The sequence below is a fragment of the Diabrotica virgifera genome, chromosome 9 (assembly GCF_917563875.1).
Source record: "Diabrotica virgifera virgifera chromosome 9, PGI_DIABVI_V3a".
NCBI classification, from domain to species: domain Eukaryota; kingdom Metazoa; phylum Arthropoda; class Insecta; order Coleoptera; family Chrysomelidae; genus Diabrotica; species Diabrotica virgifera.
The window spans coordinates 41,387,631-41,406,328 of record NC_065451.1 but is presented as its reverse complement, the minus strand read 5'-3'; the positions used below and the strand labels follow the sequence as shown (position 1 = coordinate 41,406,328).

The 18,698-nt window shown below is 34.1% G+C and overlaps 1 protein-coding gene and 1 long non-coding RNA gene across 5 annotated transcripts in view; one reads left to right on the top strand and one right to left on the bottom strand.

Annotated features, from left to right (window-relative positions):
• Nucleotides 1–11,200, top strand: part of LOC114333741 (proton-coupled amino acid transporter-like protein pathetic) — a 576,198-nt gene extending 564,998 nt beyond the window's left edge. For all 4 annotated transcript variants that reach the window (XM_050661737.1, XM_050661735.1, XM_050661738.1 and 1 more), the window contains exons 4-5: nt 3,047–3,865; nt 9,345–11,200. In XM_050661737.1, the coding sequence (XP_050517694.1) occupies nt 3,047–3,865; nt 9,345–9,747 (1,222 nt within the window). In that variant the 3' untranslated portion in view covers nt 9,748–11,200. The remainder of the gene's footprint in view (nt 1–3,046; nt 3,866–9,344) is intronic.
• LOC126892244 (uncharacterized) lies at nt 11,073–18,134 on the bottom strand. Its single transcript, XR_007700743.1, has 2 exons — nt 12,681–18,134; nt 11,073–11,766 (listed from the first exon to the last, which is right to left on the bottom strand). It is a non-coding gene; the product is annotated as an uncharacterized LOC126892244 (long non-coding RNA).
• Between the last annotated feature and the right edge of the window lie 564 nt (nt 18,135–18,698).

The window sequence follows — 18,698 nt, the reverse complement described above, 5'->3', positions numbered from 1 at the left end:
TTAAAAAACCACTTGGAATGACATGAAATTTGGCATGCACGTAGCTAACATGTCAAACAAAACAAGTGATATTGTGCCGATGTGTGGTTTTACCCTGGGGGTGAGTTTAACCCCGTTTAGGGGGTGAAAGAAGAAACCTTTAAAATAAGTCCGAAATTGGATAAACTGATTAATTCTAAGCAACGTTTGTTCTATACAGTTTTTTCACTAAGTCAATACTTTTCGAGTTATTTGCGAGTGAATATGTTCATCTTTCAACAAAAAAACCAAATACATAACTCGACAAGTATTGACTTTAGTGAAAAAACTGTTTAGAACAAAAGTTGCTTAAAATTAATCAGTATTTCCACTTCCGGACTTATTTTAAAGGTTTCTTTTTTCACCCCGAAAAGGGGTGAAACACCCCCAGGGTAAAAGCAGACATCGGCACAATATCACTTGTTTTGTTTGACATGTTAGCTACGTGTATGCCAAATTTCATGTCAATCCAAGTGGTTTTTTTAAATTTAGAGCAAAAACCGTGAGTGAACGTACTATTAACCGTTATTTTTGCAATAATTTATTAATAACAAAGTCGGAACGTGCTTTAAAAAAACCCACGCTGCTCAAACATTTGCCCTTCCAAACCCTGAAAATCTAAACGAATACTTCATTAACGTGAGTAAAAATATAACATCAACTATTCAGTCTCAACAAGATCCCATTTCCTATCTCCCTAATTCAGAAATTGTCTCGAATTCATTCTTTATAAGACCAATCTATAAATCTGAATTGATCCAAACGATCAATAGTATCAAAAGCAAATCATCTTGTAGTACTGATGGACTATCCATAAAAATCTTCTCAAATCTCACAGATAATGTGTTAGAACTCCTCGTGTCACTAATTAATGATTCCTTTGAAAACGGTAAATTTCCAGAGTGCCTAAAGACAGCCATTATTATTCCTCTTCATAAAGGTGGTGAAAAATCTAATGCCTGCAACTATAGACCTATTGCCCTACTACCGGTACTCTCCAAAATTATTGAGAGGCTCATAAAAACCCGACTTATGTCCTTTCTCTTTGATAACAATATTTTATCACAAAATCATTTCGGCTTCTTAACTAATAAATGTACAACTGATGCCATGTTTTCTGTACTTCACGAGGTTTACCAAGCACTAAACAATAATCTTTATACTGCCAATGTTTTCTGTGACTATTCCAAAGCTTTTGATTGTGTAAATCACAACATTTTGATTAACAAACTTAATTACTATGGAATTCGAGATATTTCTTTGAATTGGTTCAAATCTTACTTAGATAATAGGAAACAATTGGTTAGAGCAAATGATACTGACTCTAGTCTCAAAAACATTATATGTGGAGTACCACAAGGTTCAGTATTGGGTCCTCTACTTTTCCTGATCTTTATAAATGACATCACTAATTTAAAAATCGATGGAAAAATTTTTCTTTTTGCTGATGATACCAGTATCACTTGGAGCAACTCAACTATTGCAACTCTTCATGCAACTATAACTTCTGATCTTCTTACGATAAAAACCTGGTCTGACTCTAATTTACTCTCCTTTAACGTGGATAAAACGGTAGCATTATCATATAAAGGTGCTCTTCAACCCCTGCTTGTGAATAGCAGCCAGATCTCTACCGTTGATTCTGTAAAATTTCTTGGTATTCTTTTAGACAGCAACCTCAAATGGTCCCTTCATATCGATTTGTTAAGTAAGAAACTCGCCTCGGCCTGCTATGCCATAAGATCTGTTTCGAAGGAACTCAATTTAGCATCTTCTAAAATAACATATTTTTCTTTATTCGAGTCTCATCTTCGATATGGTCTTCCTTTTTGGGGGTCTAGTACAGCTGCCCAATTTGATGTTATTTTCAAATTACAAAAAAGAGCAATAAGATATCTGTTTGGCCTCAGAAGAACAACCCATTGCAGAAGTTACTTTAAAGATCACGAAATTTTAACCCTTCCATCTTTGTATAATTTTAGCAACTGTTTGCTTAATTCATAAACACATGCATGTCTTTCCAGCAAGGCCTCATCATGACTACTCCACCAGAAATTCAACTTTTGATGTCTATTTACCGATCCCGTCTTCTGAGTTAGTAAAGAAATCTATACTATATTCCGCAAAAAAACTATACAACCATCTCCCTTTACAACTCAAATCTGCAACATCCTTTCTCAAGTTCCGTAAAATGACACAAGCTCATTTATCTAAAAGACCATATTATTCAGTAGAAGAGTTTCTTAATGACTAACTAAGAAATCACAGTAATGTACAAGTAACTAAAGTGTATTTATCTATATTTGGGTGTCACATACAGCAGCTTAAACTGATTAGTTCCTTTGTTTGTGTTTTATTATATTATGTTGTATGTTCAATTTTGCAATTTATAGTAATTTTGCAATATATTGGTTTTTGTTTTTACTTCACTTTTTTAAATGGTTTATATTTTTTTTTATTGACGATTTATCTAATTTTATAAAATTGTATTTGTTATTGTTATGTATATCTTTTTCGTGAATCTATGTTAAGCTTTGTCCATAAAATTGTATAATTTTCAGTGACAATAAAGCATATTTCTATTCTATCATGACTAGCGGCAATCGATTTAGCGTATAAAAATACTATGAAAAAGACTACAAACTTGCTGTAGATAGCGCATTTCGAGCTTTTCGGCGAATAAACTATTATTTTGTTATTAACAAAATAAGAACATATTTTGAGTAATCGCGCCTAATCGCATTCGATTCAGCGACCAAAAATACACCAGAGAAGACCTTAACACTATCAATTTATTTACAGGGCTTCTAATAAATCCTGAAAAACACCTAATTTTACCGTAATTTGTTAATAACAATTAAACGCACCACATTTGGGCTTCCAGACCACTTCCATTGGATTCAGCGACCCAAAAAACCTATAATACCACCATCAAATCGCGGCGAACTAAAAGTGTCTACGGGACCCCCTATGTTGCGACTAGACTAGTAAAAACAATAAAGTAATCTTGTTTATGTACTTTTTGCAGGGACTTGGATACGCTCATCCATCTGCTTAAAGGATGTTTGGGAAGCGGTATTTTAGCCATGCCATTAGCCTTCCACCACGCCGGCTTATTCTTTGGTCTCATATGTATGTTTATCATTGGTATAATTTGCACCTATTGCGTTCACATCTTGGTCAAAAGTGCGCACGAAATCTACAGGCGGCAAAGGGTATCAGCTCTCGGCTTTGCCGAGGTGGCAGAAGCTGCTTTCCTCATCGGACCCAAAGGTTTCCATCCCTGGGCTAAGTTCGCCAAAGCCATGATTAACTTCTTTCTGGTGGTAGATCTCATCGGTTGCTGCTGTGTGTATGTATTATTCGTGGCAAAGAACCTCAAGCAAGTAGTAGATGGTTACACCGAGGAAGAATACCACTACGACGTCAGGATATACATGGCAGCCTTGTTACCGTTCCTAATCTGCACCAATCTCATCAGAAATCTCAAATATCTCGCACCATTGTCCATGGTCGCTAATGTTTTAGTAGCTGTAGGCCTTGGTATTACTTTCTATTATATCTTCAACGGTCTACCACCGCTCAGTTCCAGACCTCATTTTGCTAGTGTGTCCACTTTGCCTGCCTTCTTCGGCACTGCCATTTTCGCTTTGGAAGGTATTGGTGTAGTTATGCCTTTAGAGAATAACATGAAAACTCCAGGTCACTTTATTGGATGCCCCGGCGTGCTCAACATCGGCATGTTTTTCGTTGTGATTCTATACGCATCTGTTGGATTCTTTGGATACTTACGATATGGAGATGACGTCAAAGTTGGAAGTATCAGCTTGAATCTTCCCGACGAACCGTAAGTATTTTTATCAATAATCTATTAGTATTTTTATGAGAAGGACTGATAATCAATTAAATAAAGTTAAAGATTTGAAAAGTGATGTCCCAAAATTAACAAAAAAATTGAATTTGCCGCTTTAGTTATATGTTATACACATCAGCTCAAACAGGCCCTAGAGGCCCAAGGCTTCAATGGTTTTCTTCCATTTCTGTCTATCAATGTTTAAAATTTTTTGTTGTCCATACATTTGCATTATTTCATTATTTGTTCTTCAGTTATGCTCATCTTTTATACCTCCGTAATATTCTTCTGAGTATATTCCGTCTTCTTCTTCTTAAAGTGCCGTCTCCTCAATGGAGGTTGGCTACTACAATTACAAACTCGTCTCTGTCTTCAGCTGTTCTTATTAGTTGTTCAAAATTTAGCCCTGTCCATTGTCGGAAGTTTCTGAGCCACGATAGTCTTTTCCTTCTTAGTCCTCTCTTTCCCTCGATCTTTCCTTTCACCATAAGTTGAGCATATTGGTAGTTATTATTTCTCGGTATGTGGCCTAGTTATGATGTTTTTCTAACTTTCACTGTGTTGAAAAGTCTTCTTTCCTTGCCTATTATATTTATGAAGTTAGTATCTTCCACTTATATCTATCTAGTTTCATTTATATGATTTTTCTTAAGATCCAGGTCTACGTAGCATAAAGCACCATTGGTCGTATAACCGTAGTATACATATATTCTTCTTTTTGCTCCTCTGGATATTTTCTTTTTATTTCTTACTATTTAGGTCAAACAGGCAAGCAAGTGCATGTTCTCAAAAAAATTGATAGTGTGTAAAAATTTTGGACATCTTGGATATTAAAGCACCCTAATATGTCTGTGTAGATATTGGCATTGGATCCGACTCGGTCCGACCGTCACATGTAACACCGTTGCCGTATCCTCTATTTTTTCATACTATCACGTTACAGTTTTTTGTGATATTATATTTGTAATCAACTATTTATAATGGGAAATAAGCCACAATTTTACCAAAAAAAAAAATATTTATTAACGTTTCGAAGCCCAAATCGGGTTTCGTTTTCAAAATACAAAATACTATTAAAATAAAACAAACATGTTGTTGCTAAGTAAAAAAATTCTTCTAATAATTTATTTAATCTGACTCATTTATATTGGCAATTCAGACGTATATTATACATTTTAAAGTAGAAGACTTTAAAATGATATCGCCAATATTTATGAGTTGCGTTCCTGGGACGACTTTACTAAAAGATAGTTCATTCGATTACATGAAATCAATCCCAACTCAAGAATATCCGTCGCAAAAAAATCATAGCATGTGATCTGTCTTTAAAAAGACAACCAAATGCAACGATGACAGTAAAATTCTCGCGTTAGAGATTCCATAGTAAATCACGAGGGAAAACCATTGAATAAACAATTGAGATCTATTCTATCTAAAACTAAACCTAACAATGAACAAGAAAGAACAAAGAATTGCATTTATAGAATATCTTGTGAATGCGAACAATTTTATTTAGGTGAAACATCAAGACCATTAAACGTTAGAATAAGTGAACATCAGTCTTATATTAAAAACAGAGAATTTGATAGATCTCAGATATGTCAACACGCATGGGATAATGAACATAGAGTTCAGTGGAGAGATTCAAGTATAGTCCTGAAAGAATCAGATAGTAAAAAGAGAAAAATCAAAGAAGCGGCTCTAATTATGCTAAATGAAACCAATTGTGTCGCAAATTCCTCGGTAGAATGCAGTAGGATGTGGTTACTCATACTGAAAGAGGAAGTCAATAGAAAGAAAATACCACGATTAGTAAGTCAATAACATATCGAGTTAGTACAAATTTTATATTTTAGTATTACTTATTGTATATCTATGTAATATTAATATTATTTATAATTTAAACATATTAAAGTCAGAATTTGGTATTAGTTTTTTGAAGGTAGATTAAATGTAAGACCAAATACTTACGATGTCGGGATAGTATCACGAGGTTTTTTCCTGGTTTTCCCTCGTGATTTACTATGGAATCTCTAACGCGAGAATTTTACTGTCATCGTTGCATTTGGTTGTCTTTTTAAAGACAGATCACATGCTATGATTTTTTTGCGACGGATATTCTTGAGTTGGGATTGATTTCATGTAATCGAATGAACTATCTTTTAGTAAAGTCGTCCCAGGAACGCAACTCATAAATATTGGCGATATCATTTTAAAGTCTTCTACTTTAAAATGTATAATATACGTCTGAATTGCCAATATAAATGAGTCAGATTAAATAAATTATTAGAAGAATTTTTTTTTACTTAGCAACAACATGTTTGTTTTATTTTAATAGTATTTTGTATTTTGACAACGAAACCCGATTTGGGCTTCGAAACGTTAATAAATTCATTTTTTAGTAAAATTGTGGCTTATTTCCCATAAAAAATACGTAATTATAAAAATGCCACAAGGAAATAGCTTCAGAACAACATTAGTTTGTTTTAAATATATGTTGGCAAATAAATATATGTTCGAAACGTTAATAAATATTTTTTTTTTTGGTAAAATTGTGGCTTATTTCCCTTTATAAATAGTTGATTATAAAAATGCCACAAGGAAATAGCTTCAGAACAACATTATATTTGTGTGTGAAATGTATCATTTTTGTGTATTTTAGGTATGTTCTAATTTATGTTATGTATATATAGGTTTTTACTTGATTATTTTAAATCATTGTGACGTTTAACTTGCTAGAAACCTTGTAATATTGTGTAATGCGTTAAAAGTAATTAGTTTTGAAACACCAATTAAGTAAAGTTTATTATGTTGTTGTTTTCACCAATTTTGAAAAAATGTGAAAACATTGAATTCACGTCCGTCTGTCCGTCCGTCTTGTCTGTCTGTTTGCAAACTCAACTCCTCCGTCATTATACCAGGTAGAATGACAAATGAGGTGTCAAATGAAAGCTTATCCAAGGATGGTACTAAAGGTGGGAAATTTAACCTAGGCTATCTGTCCGTCTGTCTGTCCGACTGCGTATGTGATTCCTTCGTCACTATACCAGGTAGAACAGCAAATGAGGTGTCAAATGAAAGCTTATAATCCAAGGATGGTACTAAAGGTGAGAAGTTTGACATAGGCTGTCTGTCCTGCTGTCCGTCCGACCGCGAATATAACTCCTCCGTCACTATAACAGGTAGAATGACAAATGAGGTGTCAAATGAAAGCTTATAATCCAAAGATGGTACTAAAGGTGAGAAATTTCTCACCTTTAGTACGATCCTTGTATTATATATAAGCTTTCATTTGACACCTCATTTGTCATTCTACCTGTTATAGTGAGGGAGGAGTTATATTCGCGGTCAGACAGACAGATGGACAGACAACCTAGATCTAATTTCCTACCTTTAGTACATTCCTTGGATTATAAGCTTTAATTTGCACCTCATTTGTCATTATACCTAGTATAACGATGGAGAAGTAAATGTTATTATTCTATTATTCTTGTAGGTACATTTAACATTGATTGAAATTATGAAAGAAATATATAGAAAACAGCATGGCAACACTGTACATAAAAATTCAGCCACATTCAGCTGTGCCGGCTGTGCGTTACATAGGGTGCTTTAATATCCAAGATGTCCAAAATTTTTTTATTAATTAGCCAAGTACTTTCAGCACATCACGTGCCCTCATCAGAGCTTCATCCTATAGGTATAAATCCTTCATAGAAGAGTAATTGCCAAACAACACATTAAAATGTATAGATACTGGGCCAAGCCACAGATCTCGGGTGTAAAACCCCTTTACAATTATTAATAAAATCACATCTAAATTCTTTTTTATTTTTAAAAAGACAATATGGCTGCGCTGCACCATTGTAAAAGTGAACAGCTGTGGACTGTCATTCATTAAAATGATAAGAAGACTGATGAAAAAGATAATGCAGGATCCTTTTTATCATTTTAATGAATGGCAGTCCACAGCTGTTCACTTTTACAATGGTGTAGCGCAGCCATATTGTCTTTTTAAAAATAAAAAAAGAATTTAGATGTGATTTTATTAATTGTAAAGGGGTTTTACACCCGAGCTCTGTGGCTTGGCCCAATATCTATACATTTTAATGTGTTGTTTGGCAATTACTCTTCTATGAAGGATTTATACCTATAGGACGAAGCTCTGATGGTGGCACGTGATGTGCTGAAAGTACTTAGCTAATTAATAAAAAAAAAATTTTACACACTATCATTTATTTTTGAGAACATACCCGTGTTTGCCGGTTTGACCTACTTAAAAGTGTGTACAAGTCATACAGTCTTTTTCAATTTCTTATTATTTAGACTTCCAGCACTTTTAGTGAGCCATTCTTTTTTTCGATTTCTTGTGTCTTTTCGTTTTTATTTTTTAACGTTGCTCCCAAATAATCGAACTGTCCAACTGTTTCCCGCAAGGTTCCTGTTCCTCGGTATTGACATTTATGAAATTGAAATAAAAATCTTTGCTGATAAATATTCGCGATTATTTCATTCATAGAAGATTCTGACCAATAGAAAGCGACAGAAATCTAAATTAAATCGATAATTTTTGATAATTTCCCGTCGTCAAGTATATTACGTCAGATGCCCTTCGTTGCTACGAAAAAATACATTCAGTGACATTAATCACCATTAATGTCTTAAAAATTATAAAAGTGATGACTTTCAACCGTCAAATTAATATTTATAACAACTGTTTTTTTTAATTGTACTAATTTGTACTTACATAAATAAATTACAATAAAATTTTGGTTTTGAACAGTTTTATTCATGAAATAATCGCAACAAATTGCACCCGATCTCTAAAATTAATATAGAATTTTTGCCGTCGTGACACTTTGACATAATTTCACTCGCCTTCGGCTCGTGAAATTAAAACTGTCAAAGTGTCACTCGGAAAAAATTCAATAATTTTAGAGCTCTTGTGCAATTACTACTGATAATTTTTATCGATTGTTTTGTCAGTATAAAAATCAAAATTATTAAAGGTATTCTCTTAAAAACCCCCAAAATTTGTTGCTGAATCTAATAATAATCCAATAATAATAATAAGAAAACGGTAATATGGAAATTGATGAGATTAATGCAGACTCCACGATTAGCCGCGCAAAAATACCTTAAAAAAAGAAAAATGCTGCTAATAGAATGTTTAAGTTAATCATCAGTCGAATTAATTAAACTTACCACATATTGTGGGTTTTTCACTACTGATTTAAAACTTTAAATTAAAATTAGCGACCATTTCGCCAACAAACTAAGAAAACTTAAATCGGGGGTTTTGACTGTTTATAGCTTTAGCCAGATTAATCAATATATATTCGAAGAGTAATATAAACATTCCAAAGGGGTGCCTAAAAAGAGGATTGCAACTTCAATAAGTTCATGTTCTTTACACGCTAAAAATTCGTATGTGTTTGTATCTATGTATTTTAACAATTTTTTATTTTTTTAGACTGGCCCAATCAGTGAAGGTGATGATCGCCGTAGCCATCTTCTGCACGTACGCTCTACAGTTCTACGTCCCCATGGAGATTATCTGGAAGGCGGTAAAGAATAACTTTAACCGAAAAACATTGGCAGAATACAGCATCAGAGCCAGTTTAGTAATCGTAACAGTGGTCATGGCAATTTTAATCCCCAACTTAGGGGCCTTCATCTCTTTAGTAGGTGCTGTATGCCTGTCCATGTTGGGCCTTATTTTTCCAAGTATCATCGAATTAGTTACTTTCTACGAAGACCCCGGCTTGGGTCGTTTCAACTGGCGGTTATGGAAAAACATGTTTTTGATCATGTTCGGTCTGTTGGGTTTCGTAACGGGAACCTACGTCAGTATACAGGAAATCATTCAGGGTTGAGCCATTCTACCGTTTTTCAGTATTTCTACAGTCGACTTCGCAGGGAGTCTCACATACAAAGTTGGTTTTCCGATCCGGCTGGAACCCGGTTGTTTCTTCGACCAGAGATTACCATTTGCAATGGGTTCATCTCTTTAGATATCAACAGAGGAAACAGTCGGTGAAGTAGAGGCCGTTTTAGAAATAAATGAATGGTTTTTAAACTGTTAATGAGCCTTAGTAAACGTACCCATGTAGACACAGTGTTAGATACAGACTGTTTAGTTTTGAATTAGATATAATATACCCAACTAAAAGAAGCGCTAAAATCTGCAACGTTGTCGTCTTACTTTTTTTACTTTTTCGTGTCTGGATCCGACTACAGTTTTTCTGCCCAATATCGGGCTACATCTACACCCTTTGTATTTGCGAGCCATAAATTATCGAGGGTGCACTGTGATTGGCAAAGTCTGCATACACTCGGTGGTCCACGTTTTATATTTCCCCACATTCACAAAGTGTGCTGTTCTCTATCTTGATGCCCCATTTAATGAGGTTCTGTTTTACAGGGGAAACACCTGGGCGTATGCGGTTAGGTAAAATGGTAGGTATAGACACACTATAGGATATACGCCTAATACCAGTTTTAAAGCTATTTACCTGAGTTGTTACGTGGCCAACAGGGAGGGGTTGTAACAGGACTTTTCCTCAACCGCAGATGATGGACAAGCCTAGGAAAGACACATGACATTAGTCCAAGAGTACAACAACGACCAAAACAATTGATTATAGTATAATCTTCTAAATACTCACGTGTCCCAAGCTGAGGTTATGTCACAGTAACTAATTAAAACTTTTCATCAGCTTACAAGATATTACTAGCTTTAAAGCCGTCACTGGTACAAGCCCTTCAAATGACGATGAGTTTTCATAAACTCAGCTGAATTATCGCTGATGAATCGGATTTGCAAAGTTCTCCACTTTACAATGGCCGATGTCGTCAAGCCTTAATCAAAGAGACCGGATGTCAACCGCCTTTCCTTAATGTCATTCGAGTTCATGGCTTACAACGAACATCTGAGCACGGAACCACGGTTGATTTAGTTATGTGACAAGAACCTATACAAGGGCTGTGAATCAGAAAAAGATAGCGGTACACACATTTCTACGTTCTCAGATATTCCTAAAACAACTCAACAAACCCATTTTGCAAACGAACCCCATTTTGCGAAGATGATGAGCTCGCCGTAGCTACCCATCGGGCTAGCCCTGACCTGACCCCCCAATACCAAGCCCCCAACCACAAGCCTCAACTTTCCCAAAAGAAAGGATGTGATTGTGTAACCGCTGGACACCCACTAAATGAAGGGCCTTAAGCAAAAAATAAATAAAAAAAACTAAAACAAACAACTCTCTCCCAGGACATAGAAGGAAGACACTTAAGTGTGGTCAGTCATCAAGCAACCGAAGAAATGACAATGGAAACCCCCAGACTGAATTGGTACACTGATTCGAAGAATGGATAGTAAATACAATCAGGAAGCTCAAGTTGCACCTCAGGTTACTGCTGCCTTGAGGTCTCGTGCAGGAGCTCTCAAATCAGCCTAAAAATCTCTAAAGCCACAACATCAACAACCCAACAACATGCCACAAGCGGAAGTCAACTCGGCACAACCAAATAAAACGTCTTCAACCAAGAAAAATGAATAGACAAACAGTGAATGAAATTTTAAAGTAACGAAATTGTGTCACGAACATTCAACGAAAATAAATAATAGAATAATAGAAAAAAAATAATTGAAAGGGTAAAATAGAATTAAGGCTATATACTGTTATATTTTTATGGAAAATGGTGGACATTTTAAACACTCATCTTCAGTCAAATACTTCCAACGACAAGTCCTTTATATCGATCAAATCTCCGATAAACATACCAGTTTCTCGCAAGTTTTCATCAATCCTTAGAAATATCTGATGGTAGAGAATCAGTAGGCATATTGCCACCAAATTTTGATTCAGAAGCAAATTTCTTTAATTTTACTGATAGATATTCATTATATATATCCGGGGTGTCATATCGGCTGACGCCGCATCCCCACACCTAACCGCCATCTATTTCTATCCTGGGCATCTTCCTCTTCCAAATCTCGGTGTTCCATGGCCTTCCTTATCGTGTCATTCCAGGATAGTCTTGGTCTTCCCCTTTTCTTCCTACCTGGGGGTTTCCATTTCAGGAGTTTCTTTGGCCATCGTTGGTCGTCCATTCTAAGTAAGTGACCGAACCATTTTAGGCTTCTTCTCTCGAGCCTGTCTACCGCTGTATCGTGTGCCTGCATCCTTCTTCTTATTTCTTCGTTACGTATTCTGTCCAATCGGGAGATTCCAGCGCTTCTACGTATGTAGTCCATTTCCACAGCATTGATCCTTCTTCTGGACTCTGCTGTTAATGTCCAGCTTCGCTTCCATACATGAGTACCGATTCCACAAATGTCTTCCCTATTCTTAATTTTGTAGTTCTGGATATATTTTTATCCCACCACACGGAATTCAAGCAACCTACTACCTTCCTACTTTGTTCAACTCGCCTTTGAATTTCTTTGTTGCCTAGGCCTTCTCTGTTTATTACAGCTCCCAGATATTTGAATTCTTCAACCTGTTTAATTGATGTGTTCTCTGTAATTAGGATTTCAAAGTGGGCGTCAGAATTCACGACTAGATATTCTGTTTTTTCTATATTTATATTTAATCCCCATTTTTTGTAGGTTGAATACAGGCGGGTTAACATGAATTCCATGTCATACGAATCTTGTGCCAGTACTGCTTGATCGTCAGCAAAGTGGATGTTAAACAGGCAGTCATCTCTGATCATGATTCCCATTAGTCCACAACTTCTTTTCCATTCTTTTAAAGCGACTTCCAAGTATATGTTAAATAGCAACGGTGATAAGCTACACCCTATAGATATTCATTAAGTTTTAAAAATATTTTTTTTGTAAAAATACAATTTTAATACAATATAAAAATCAAACATTGCATAGTAGCCCCATCAAAGAAAAATCTGACCCCAAACAAAATAAAGGAAGGATGAAAATTTGGGAATAGGTAATTGAAATTGTCTATTATTATATAAGAAAAAGTTTACAATTCTACATCCCCTTCATTTTACAAAAATGGAGGGGAGTACCCCTTCTCGGGGGTGAAAAATATACATTCAAAATAAGTCCGGAATTGGATAAAAATGACTAATTCTAAGCAACTTTTGTTCTATAGAGTTTTTTCACCAAGTCAATACTTTTCGAGTTATTTGCAAGTGAGTATGTTCATTTTTAACAAAAAAAAACGTGTTTTTGGACGGTTTTTCGCAACTGGAAACTGAAACAGAAGACCTCAAATATGTTGATCAGCAAGACCAAAACAAAAATCACTCCATCCAAGTCAAGCGTTAGGATTGTAAAGCCCATAGAAAAGAAAGTAGTGGTATCCAAAACTCCCAAAGCTGTTACGGCCGAGAAGAAAGGCTTATCCAGTTTGGGCTTCAAAGCAGGCCCTATGGGTAATACCAATGGGTAATGAGCAAAGCGCAGCCAAAGCGGAATTCTTTGGAAAATAGAAGGGAGGTGATTATCAAAAAATAAAAGGGACCAACGATGTTTTGAACGTAACTCACTTACTTTTAACGTTAGAAGTTTTTTTGAAAAACAGAATTAAACCTTTTTTTAAACACTTTAAAAAAGTTATAATGAGTTTTCCTCGAAAAGTGCTAATTTTTTGGTTATTTCACGTTGAACTATTCGATTTGGAATTTGACGAATAAGAACCTACTTTTCATTAGCTACAACTCTGCTTCTACTGGGTCTACAGACTTCATGCATACACCATTTTTGTTACTGTCTTATAAGTTATATTTTTGTTAAGAACATTTTTTTTCGATAAAATAATCCTTTTTAGTTATTTGCGAAAAAACGTCCAAAAACACGTTTTTTTTTTTTTGTTAAAAGTGAACATACTCGCTGGCAAATAATTCGAAAAATATTGACTTGGTGAAAAAATTCTGTAGAACAAAAGTTGCTTAGAATAAGTCATTTTATTCAATTCCGGACTTATATTTTTTCACCCCCGAGAAAATATTTTTCACTCCGTATTTCCCAATTTTTGGAAAATGGAGGGAATGTAGAATTGTAAACTTTTTCTTATAAATATAATATCATTCCTAGAAAGTCTTTCTGGTACAGTACACATTAGGCATTAGCGAGTTAGGTCACTTGTTTAAGAACTGTTCATTTATTTTTAAAAACGGCCTCAACTAAGAGCCATTGATGGCAGAATGTATTTTTACAGGTCAATTACCAACTAATGGCCAAACATAGAAGGAAAACCAAAAATTATTATTTATACATCTAACATCTATCTAAGCAGTAGCATAAAACAATAACAATTCCTAATATTTTAATTACTTTTGTAAAGAAGTAATAACGTTGTGCTTCTATAGAAAATGAGGGATTATTTAAATATTGGAACGATTTTGATAGACAAAAAACGATAGAACAAAGTAATAGTATAATATTCAATGAGCATGCAATAGCCATTACATGCGAGTGGAATACTATACTTTTTCTACGACCTTTTTTTCTATTATTAGTAGAAAAAATATTGTATTTTAAAACTCATCGTTCGTTTATTGATAAATATAACTAAACTAAAGTAATTTTTTACTAGCCGACCTATTAATAAGAATATCACTTTACTTAACATTTTTTTGTATTGCATAGTCTAAGTGAGAATCCATTGTTTTAAGTTACCTATATAAAAATCATATGTTATATATTAATTATCAACTACTCTTCATTAAAATTAAAATTTACAAAAACAAATAATGTTCGCCAATAGTACGCGGCTGAATAGTTGGTTGCCTACTATTAGGAGGCGTCGACCGTGAAGATTATTCTTATAAAGACATCCGTGAGGATCAAATTTAAAGAATGGAACGTAATAGAACGCAAGCTCATGTAACGTAATGACAGTCTGTTTCAACCTTAATATCTGTCACATAGGTCACTAGGCTATATGATTGATTAAACCCGTGAGTAATGAAATATTCCTCACAGGTAAAGTAATTGGTGTTATTATCTATTCAAAAATAGTGAATAATGAGCATGTTATTAAATGGTCGTAGAAAAAAATAATATAATTCAAAACAGTCATGACGTTCAATCGATTTATTTGATTGATTATCGTATGTTCGTTAAAAATGTTCAAGTTCCACATGTTTAAATAATTTTCTCAAAATTCTGCAAATAAAGTAAAATATTAGATCTGGATGCACAGAAATCAGTATTAACACAAAAAAGTACGTCCGTTGACGAAAAAAAAAAGTATTCACCTGATCCTTATTAAGAAATTATTTATATATACTTAAAAATAAAGGATCTAAGAAAACAAGAGCTCCCTGTCTAAGGAAACGTTACCACTAAAATCTATGTAGACAGCTCTTCCAGGAATAAACTATTTTAGAAAAAAGATTTAGTGGGACGTTTCACTACCAGTATAATAAATAATCTATATATAAGGACTTTAGAAATGCTGTGCCGAGTATACAAATGTAGACTGCAGTTAAAACTGTGATTTTCAAAAAAAGTTTTTTACGTAGTTCTTCGGTGATTTGTTTAAAAAAAAACTAATTTACTTTCATCATTTTTCCATTTCATAATTTTTTATAGTGAGAACGTCATTTATTTATATATTGTGATTGTTTAGTTGGTAATTTAAGCTCAAATTATAGTGTCTTCGATCAGTGTTCATTTCTTCTGTTTTTCCATAACCACAAGTTGTGTAATGTAGAACTTTTAGTTAACATATATAATATATACTTATATATACTTATTTATATGAGTCATTTTATTGAAAACGTACCTTTATTAAACATACGTGGGTGATTTCACGTTAATCTAGACTAAGAAAACGGACGATTCTTCTTAATTTACTTCACTTCGTAAGCCGTCCAGAAGGCATCAAACCACTTCCTTCGTGGTCTCCCTCTTCTTTCCTTCTCTTATTCTACTGCGTGCGTCTCTTAGGACGTTTCTTTCTTTTGGCATTCGTAAAACATCTCTCAACCATCTAGCAGTCTGTGCCCTGATATTTGTGTTACTTTGGGTCGTTTATATATCCATTAGCTCCTGGTTTGTTTTTCTGCGCCATTCCCCGTCAGCCTTCATTATTCAAACAAAAACTTTAGATCTGCAGAATCTGACAATCCCATCTGCTTCAAGTGCCAATTGAGCTTACAGTGCCCTGTTAACAGCCCTTCTGTGGCTTTGACTGTTTTCTTGTCTTTGCTTATTAGGTCTGCCATATATTTTGGTGAATGTTCTGTAATGAACTGTTCCACCTGTCTTTGTCCTGGTGAATTCCTCCACCATTCCAAAGATTTGTAAGCTACCTACCCTCTTGTAGACGTTCTTACTCGTTCAACGAATGACATTGACGAGTCATGTTTGGTCATTTGGCCATTTTTCCATTCCAAAAACAGCGTACCTCGCGTTTCTGGACAATCGAGTGGTATTTGCCTTCTTCAATGGACTTTTGCATCTTTTTCTTCACTGCTTTGACTGTTCATTGGACAGGTATCATCGCACAAAATCTTTTGAATTGCGTTTTAACGTTGTAAAAAAATTCTCCGAATCCAACGCTCTTGTTTGTTTTTGGTTGAGAGTGATCAAACTCGGCTCAATTTCCTTGAACAGTTCTTATATGCTTATCAATATGTTTAGAGCCTCTTAACGATTTTGATTCTTTGATCTGATGTGATCACATCTTGGACTCTGGGTCGTGACAGTTTGTGAGACTCTTAAATCTATCATCAGACGACAACGAAAAAATTCTGTTTTCCAAAATTTCACTATTGGTTATGACGGTGCTCTCCGTAAGTAGTTTAGATTAATGTCAAATCACCCTCACAGATTGATATATTAAATTTTGGCTCGGGATAATAATAATTAAATTTTGTGTGATAAAATTTATTTTTATAAAAAATAATATAATACTTAAGCAATATACTCTAACAGAATACCTGATTGTTGTGATTCATATAAAAAGTATTTTGTTGTAGCAAATAGGTGTATTCTGGCCAATAAATCTTTAGAATATATGAAGTTGTTGCACATAAAGTAAAATTGCTAGTTTTCTAAAAATCATAATATTCTAAAAGATCTATTCAACTTGAAATTTAAAACTTAGACATACAAGGAAATATTTTATAGCAGTATTAAATTTTTTTCTCAAATACTTTGAGAAAGGAGTTATTCTAAGTATTAAAATTTTTTCTCGAATATTTTGAGAAAGGAATTATTCTAGGCTAATATATTTTTGATTTTCAAAACAATACTACCGAAAAATATCTATAAGTTCTGTATTAACAGTCTAAAAGAATACCACACATTTCATTCAATTTTTTTTTAAATAAATGTGTGTTACTTTAGTTTCTTCCATTAAAGACAAACTGGTATAGTTACAACACCCAGTGATTTATTTTATATTTTTGACATTGACATTTGACATTGATATTTAACATTGACATTTGACATTTATAAAATGACAGGAACTGTTTAGTTCTACAACTTTGTGAACAGGTATAGTGATGATTCGGTAGTATTCTTTGTTTTAAATGTATCTTTATATTTCAGTAGAAGGTTTGAACACTAAACAAGTGAACACAGTAAGAAAAACAGTATTTATAGTTCCAAAGGAACTGTGTGACTTGGTGCCTTAATACCTGAATCTGGGCTTTTCTCCAGACGATGGAAAAGAAGTTGAAAACAGGGTTTGGTAACAAAAATCTAAAGGAAGAATAGTTCATTTGTTCCTTAAAACACACAGAATGCGTAGATTCCAAAAAATTCACAAATTAACAGCTATTTTGATCTTGATTCACATTCAATTGACAATGTTAAGTTTTCTTTTAATTAGTTCCTAGAAATTGTTAATCAAAATTTACATTTTTTTAATAATAACGTATCTGTGTGTGACAGTTTAGTTTGAATGGTTTAGATTTTTGAACAAATGTTATTTGCGTAGTTGCCTTTTACTATGAACTCAAAATGCGACAAAATACGTCACTTCTAAAGTACCAACTTACTGACAATCCACCATGTATGTGGAAAGTGCTAATTATGAAACCAAATAGCTTTGTTCAAAAATATATACTGTCTGAATGTGATGAACGATGGAAAATTCATGTGCCAAGTGATTTAGAGAATTAAATAGACAACCTTAGTTTTAATTTTTTTTAGTATTATTTCGTAACTTGTGCATGGATTTGAAATCTGTCCAGAAGTCAGTAGTTCCCAAAAGAATTTTGTTATGGATATTTTATTTGAATCGTTTAAAAGAAAATAAAAAATAATTATGAAAAAATATTTTGTGTTTTATTGATGAGTACCCTACCTTATTAACTCCTGATTCATACTGTTAATACAAAAAAATTACATCAAAACTTTCTTCATGGTTTATTTTAGAATAATTGCTTTAGGCAAAAAAAATCCAAGATCTAGTCATACAATATTGGGTATGCCGATGCATGACAGATTATACACATGGCGCAGCGCAGATGGGCGAACAAGAAATGAAATAGACTACATCCTAATAAGATCAAGATGGAAGTCGTCGGCCATCAACTGTAAAACATATCCTGTCGCAGACTGTGGAAGCGATCATCAACTCCTGGTATTGAACGTTCGACTTCGTTTTAAAGTCCCCAAAAGAAGACCCCAGAGAAAAATCATGTCTCTAAATCCATCAAAAATCAGTGACTTCCAACAAAACCTAGAAGACGCTCTTTCTTTAGACCAAGTAGATAGTGACCCTGAGAGTACTTTGATCTATCTCAAAGATAAGGTAATCGAGGCTGCAAAAGACTGTGAGGCAGCGGTTTCCACTGGCCGTAAGCCATGGATATCCGATAATACGTGGACTGT